Source organism: Pomacea canaliculata, linkage group LG7 (genome assembly GCF_003073045.1).
Source record: "Pomacea canaliculata isolate SZHN2017 linkage group LG7, ASM307304v1, whole genome shotgun sequence".
In the NCBI taxonomy this organism is placed as follows: domain Eukaryota; kingdom Metazoa; phylum Mollusca; class Gastropoda; order Architaenioglossa; family Ampullariidae; genus Pomacea; species Pomacea canaliculata.
The window spans coordinates 4,096,538-4,103,256 of record NC_037596.1 but is presented as its reverse complement, the minus strand read 5'-3'; the positions used below and the strand labels follow the sequence as shown (position 1 = coordinate 4,103,256).

The following is a 6,719-nucleotide window of genomic DNA, read 5'->3' as shown; positions in this document are numbered from 1 at the left end:
CCCCCACCTCTGCCATTTATTGCTACTTTCCTCCTGTCTTCCTTTGCATAATCACGATATTCTCAGTTCTTGCTACTTGGTTCCTTTTTGCGTTTTCTATATTTGTCTTCTATTCATCGTTAGTACTATTGTTTTTTCTTTCGTCTCTCTTAATCTGTCCATGTCTCATTGTTTTAAGGCTAAGAGCATTCTCCTTACGATTGTGAGTTTCCGCTAAACAAATCTTTCATTAATTATTATTAGTTTTCGTGATTAGAGCTCAGAGCATGAACCTGTCGTTGTGGTCGAGAGCTGTAAAGTATATATATATATACATTATTATGTTTAAGAAGTCTTACAGTCAGATCACATCTTCACATTCTCATAAGTCCATCAGATGACAGGTAAGTTCTCTCTCTCTCTTCGCCCTCCTTCGTAGATACACAAAATTATTTAGGATCCGTATGAAAGGGTTTATTTGAACATAAATGACTTTCTAAATCAGCTACATCATGGCTACTTTTCCCGTCACAAAATGAGATAACAACTAAACATTACCAAATATTAGAATATATTGTCATTACAAACTAGGCTTTGAGCTATGCCTGTCAGAAAGCCAAGCAAAGCATCATGCCCAGCGTGCAGATGGGTAGAAACCTCTTGACATCAATTCTGTCATCTTTATTTGGTAATTACTATGAAAAACTCGTTTTCATGAGCAACTGTGATAACAATGCACAACCAGCTCAACTGTTATTCTCGCAAAAGGCAAGATATTTTGCTGTTAATGGCATGAACTCTCTCTCGACACCAACAGTTTTTATATTTGTTCACTGTTCACAACTTGAATCTTGGTCTCCGACACAAAATACGACACCGCCCATCCAGTGACCAAGATCATCGACGAAGGCCACTTCCTTATAATGTCAATGACAGTGAAACAGAAAAACATTGTGCAGGATATTTTTTTCTTAATTTGAAAGGAACAAGGTTTCAACATAAACTCCGTAAAGACGTTGGACATTTCTTTTACAAAGAGACGATCTTATCTTTGCATCCATTCAGCACTGTAATTATTCCAACTACATACTTCCTTCTCCTTTTTATGATATAGGAGTGTGCTAAGAATTGTTTAACTAGTCAAAAATGATAAAAACTTGACTGGCAAATGAGGATTGTGTACAAACAGAAACATGAGGAGCTACTGATTGACCTACAAGGCCTTTTCATCGTACAGATCGTTGATGAACATCTCCATCGTCTCTTGCTGCTCCACCTGCCGGGGTGCAGGAGCTTTTCGTCTGGGATCGCGAACCACTCTGGCATACTCGTCTTCTACTATGAATGGTTGGTTACACCTGGTCTCTTGTCGGTAATTTCCAGTTGCTACTGGAGCTGACGAGAAAAAGCAAAACAATCTGTGATGATTTGACTACATGACAATGACGGCTTTGTATATTTTAGCCTGTAGCGGCATTTTCTGTAATTATTTACTTACAGATATTTTTCCACATATTTCACCGCCCTGTTTCAACTAAACGAGCTTATGTGTGTGTGTGTGTAGAAAATCCAGATAACTTTGACTGTTATTGTTTTATGTCTCGGCAGCACCGAAGACAACATTTCACCAGTTCAGAGAGAAACTAAACTTATACAGCCAAAGATGGTGAGCAGTGAACGAGTTGTAGCGGACATTTCATTAGAAAGATTAGGTGAACAAATACAGGCGCGCGCACACACACACAACAACAGTGAGTCTGTTATCAAGGACCTCATGCTACTTACCTTGTGTTTGAGGGTTCGGCCGTGTAAGCTGTACACTATCCAACGGTGTGTCCTGTTCCTTCCTACGATGTAGGGTTGGACACACATAACATGACATACATAAAAATTACTTTAAAATAATATTAATATTACATTTGTAAACATTGATTTGTTATCTGCTATTTAAATTCATATTTTGATCTCCCTTCTAACGGCAGTATTTTCTGAAAGAGTTCTGGGTCTGAAATATTTTCAAGTCTGTGTACCTTTCTCATAATGTCAGTACGGTATTAACTTCTAGTTTATCTTCTGTCGTAAGTTAATATTCACTCATTAACATCATTGTTTTAAATTAAACTCAATATTATGGATGCACACCACACTTTAGTACTTCGGTCACTGTTGTGTCCATATGTTGATGACTTACTATTGAGAACTTAATTGTATAGCTTAAATTGAGTTCTATCACATGATTTTTAAACTGCCTACTATAACAGTAAATAACATTCATATATGAAAATATTGAAATACATATGTTTCATGTTTTATACTAAATTGAACAGGTCTGTGTCTCTGAGCACAATTATTGAATAATTTCAAATTGCCTCTCTTTGCAATTTAAAGACAAGCTGCCCCACCTCAGTTAAAATAAAATATTTTCTTTTCAAAATTACCTGTTTTCAGTGGCTGCTGAAACAAAGATTACAGTAGTCCGATTATCATTGATAAGCAGAGCAAATAATTATTCATGAAAACTAAACGTATAACACTGACACACACGATACTGACTGCATGAAAATAGCATTACAACAACTACCAACTACCTGCAAACAAACAAAAACAAACAAACAAACAAACAAACAAACAAACAAACAAACAAACAAACAAACAAACAAACAAACAAACAAATAAATAAACAAACAGTCACCAAACATTGTATTAACTAGTGAATAAATGAGTTCTCACCACACCATCGAAAATTTAAACATATTTGAATGAAATAATATTTCGTGTATATTTATTGCCGCCCTGAATAATTTCTTGCAGTAAGCTTTTCTTTCTAACCACATGTACAGAAAACTTCAAGACAGTTAAATGCGGGAAAGTGGCCAAAATAAGTAAAATAAAAATAAAAAGGTAGCATAACAAACAGTAAACTACAAAACATTTTTACTCGTTTAAAAATTTTAGGCGTTTTTGACGTCACAAGCAAAAAAGCTATTGCAAAAAAAGAAGAAAATACCAGAGAACCCTACTAGATGTATGTGCCCATCACGACAGCAACACAAACACTTACCTGATGGACTTGACTTACGACATCTGGCGGAAATCAAAATGACAGCAATAACAACAACGAGGAGACCACAAACACCGCCGAGAATGAATTCCATCATTTGTAAATGTTCATCCTTCTGCTTGTCACCAACTGTGGAGAAACCAATTGCAAAAGACTATCGCAACACACTTGGTTGTTTAGTGAGAGTTGCTGATGTCATGCATAAACATAGTTTTGTTTTGTATAAACTGTAAAAAAACCCCTCAAATCTCGGCAAGGGTGAAACAATAAATAAAGGAAGATATTTCTTACCTGTAATGTGATAATTTATCTTTTTCTCGCCATGCTTTCCTGAAGTGACATCAGTCCATCTCCACTTGTACTCCACATCTCCAGGTCTCACCAGCTTTTCCCAGAAGTCCACAGGACCTGAGGGACTGACACAGCGACATGAGTTCGTAGTTACATGACCTGTTGTAAAGCACGAGGTTTTGTTGTGATGAATTCGACAAAGAATCATCGGACGATCTTGCTCCTTTTTCTCTACGGTGATAAGATATGACGGACTTGAACATTTATTTGTGTTGAACGTGAAAGTCATGTTGAGCCAGTCATTGACAGACACGTTGACTGTGTTGGACACAGGGCTTGTAATCTTCACATCTCCACCTGCAGAAAACATTGAAATTATAACACGAACGCTTGAACACACATTAATACACAAAGTCGCAGGTGTACACTACACACATTCTAATGTACACGTAGATAATAGAACATCCAAACTTCATCCCTTTAATACCCTTTCTTTCACTCATGCTTACACCAGTGAAGGAGGAGAGAGTTGGTGTTATTCACTGTCAGCAACTAAGGTTTATCATGGCAAGGCAGTCAACCCTGTAAACAGAAGTCACATGTAGACAAAGAACAGCGTGCCCGAGACGAGAGCTGAACGCAGGACAGTCAACCTTCACTGTATTGATGACAGGCGCTATTCAGATATTCACGATAAAGTGGTCACACACACAGACAGACAAACAACAGCGTTTATTACTGTTCCCAATCATAGAGGAACAGGTCACGGTAACCTGATCTACATCTCGACAGATCTTGTGTGTTAATGATTTATTTACATGTTTTAATAATAACACAAGACATGAGACATGCAGCCAGCGGACGTGTGAGAGACAGTATTTACATCAGGTATATATATTTAATATTATTTACAATTTTAATCAATGAAATAATATAAATAACAACATCTATCAAAGTATGTAAAAAATACAAAATGTGGAACTTACAGCTGTCATCCGAATAGCTCATCATAACAACAATCAAGATGAAAACAGCGCAACGGAATAGTTGTATGTTCGCCATGATAGCCGCAGTTCGTCAGGTCCTCACACACACACAGATGTGTATACAGACCCTTGAATCCTCTTGAAACCGGAAGTTGGGGGACAATCGCTTTACGCCGCCTGCTACACGTGACGGATGTTTGTTGATGACAGTGAACATGATGACTACTACACGGACTTCTACATGTCCTCTTGTTTGTTCGCGAACACTTGTTTTGTTTTGTACTTAGAAAGTCTCTCCTAATGTTTGCTTACTTTGAGTTTTTTTCTTTTTCCAAACGTAAATAAAAGTTTCTGTTTAGAAAAATGCATTGAGACATCGAGGGATGATCATAGACTAGTATCTAACAATCCAATAAATCGAAGGAAATACCAGAAAATATCTTCTTCCTTATGTACGAACCACACTAAGGGCGGGAAGAAACTTTCAATGACTTCAGTGTCAGAAAAGAGGGAGGGGAGCATTATGAGGAGCAAAAGTATATTTTGAGGAAGTTTTAAAAACAAAGAAAGTCACCAAATAAAACCGATTATGTCTTCGCAACATTGTTCTTAAGAAGGAAGTTTTTGTCAAGAAGCATCACATGCTTCCAGTCTCTCTCTGAAAGCTAAAACAACTTTGATATTACTGTCTTGTTGTTATCAATCACTGATTAATGAATGTGGAAATTATAAACTTTTACAAATGTTGTGTGTCATGCGATGGCAGGAGCAGGTTAGTCAGCAGTAATAATCCTTGAGCTGTGTACAAAATACTGAGATAGAGGCTAGTAAAAGAAATGCAGTATTATACTTTAAAATTTTCTAATTCTAAGTTTCTTCAAGAAGTTAAAAGCAAAAACTCAAAAACTAAAAAAAGAGAAAGTTCACTGAATGTTGCTATCGTTGCCTACCCAAGCATTTTGGTGACTGGAACTACAAAGAGGAAACCTTCAGATTAATTCAGTGGAATTTTCGTCGTCTGTAAATGTTTCACGAAATTGTTGTCATCTGTTGTGAAAAAAATATGTAAAAAAAAACTGCTGCAGAACCCTAGTAGTTGCTTGTACATGACGACTCGTAACAGCAACAAAAACACTTACCCGATGGACTTGACTTACGACATCTGGCGGAAATCAAAAGGACAGCAACGACAATAACGAGGAGACCACAAACACCGCCGAGAATGAATTCCACCATTTGTAAATGTTCACCTTTCTGCTTGTCACCAGCTGCGGAAAAATTTGCAAAAGACTATTTTGGTGAGAGTAGTTGAGGTCATAAACATAGTTTTGTTGAGTATAAACTGTAAAACAAGAAGCTCAGCAAGGAGTAACAATAAACAAGTAAAGCCATTTCTTACCTGTAACGTGAACATTTATTTTTTTCTCGCCATGCTTTCCTGATGAGACATCAGTCCATCTCCACCTGTACTCCACATCTCCAGGTCTCACCAGCTTTTCCCAGAATTCCACAGGACCTGAGGGACGGACACAGCGACATGAGTACAGAGTTACATTACCTGTTGTAAAGCAGGAGGTTTTGTTGTGATGTATTCGACAAATAATAAACGGACGATCTTGCTCCTGTCTTTCAACAGTGATAACATATGCCGGACTTGAACATTTCTCTGTGTTGAACGTGAAAGTCATGTTGAGCCAGTCATTGACAAACACGTTGACTGTGTTGGACACAGGGCTTGTAATATTCACATCTCCACCTGAGAAATAAATAAAAAGGGTAAAGTCTGACTGACTTTCACTCTTATAATGTATGCTTACTCATATTGACCTTACCTACCTAACGCGCTACCCTTTACTCACAAAAAAACACGTGTTTATAAAGAGCATACATTAACACAACTAATAAAGAGTTGCAGCGTATATATATATAGATGGATGTTTAAATTTGTGTTTTACTCCTCATCATCTCCAATTCTGTGTTTGGTAGCATTTGTAGTGAAGTGATGATGTTTATTCTCTGGTGTTTATTTTGCTGGAAACACATCCCCCCACTCTTTACGCGATCTCTTGTGTCAAATATGAGTTATCACCTATTATAGGACATCAAGAGTACATCTGGTTTACTGGTTTATTACAGGGAGACCATAGTGCTAGGAATAGTCTTAATAGCAGCATCAGCAGACTGGAGGTAAAAGGAAAACAACAGATCACCATAAAACTCCAGATTTTTAATACAGTAAATAAGAAGGAATATTAAAACTGAAGCCAGATTTGTGGAATAGGAAGAGAGGTGAGTAAGAAAATAAGAACAAGAAAATACAATATGTATATTGGACTAAGTGACAATATGTAGAATACCGAGACACAAGGTGAGCTAGGAATCAAAAGAAAAGAAATAACTTA

At 37.0% G+C, this 6,719-nt stretch overlaps 1 protein-coding gene across 6 annotated transcripts; it reads right to left on the bottom strand.

Annotated features, from left to right (window-relative positions):
- Positions 1 to 436: 436 nt before the first annotated feature.
- On the bottom strand, positions 437 to 6,708 carry LOC112568621. Of its 6 annotated transcripts, XM_025246007.1 has the most exons (8): positions 5,717 to 5,735; positions 4,318 to 5,585; positions 3,841 to 3,913; positions 3,332 to 3,688; positions 3,041 to 3,169; positions 2,418 to 2,433; positions 1,765 to 1,826; positions 437 to 1,374 (listed from the first exon to the last, which is right to left on the bottom strand). In XM_025246007.1, the coding sequence occupies exons 4-8, from the start codon at positions 3,618 to 3,620 to the stop codon at positions 1,193 to 1,195; spliced, it is 678 nt and encodes a 225-aa protein (XP_025101792.1). In that variant the 5' UTR covers positions 3,621 to 3,688; positions 3,841 to 3,913; positions 4,318 to 5,585; positions 5,717 to 5,735; the 3' UTR covers positions 437 to 1,192. The 6 variants fall into 6 exon arrangements, with proteins under 6 accessions (XP_025101792.1, XP_025101791.1, XP_025101790.1 ...); XM_025246006.1 differs by having other exon boundaries at positions 3,841 to 5,585; XM_025246005.1 differs by having other exon boundaries at positions 3,332 to 3,913.
- Between the last annotated feature and the right edge of the window lie 11 nt (positions 6,709 to 6,719).

Bases quoted from the DNA above. Each gene is read 5' to 3' on its own strand.
- LOC112568621 (XM_025246003.1), bottom strand. From the start codon at position 4,393: ATGGCGAACATACAACTATTCCGTTGCGCTGTTTTCATCTTGATTGTT. The intron at 3,689-4,317 runs GTAAGTTCCACA...TGTTTTCTGCAG, and splicing joins GAGCTATTCGGATGACAGCT to GTGGAGATGTGAAGATTACA. The intron at 1,375-1,764 runs GTAAGTAGCATG...TTTTCTCGTCAG, and splicing joins GCCGAACCCTCAAACACAAG to CTCCAGTAGCAACTGGAAAT.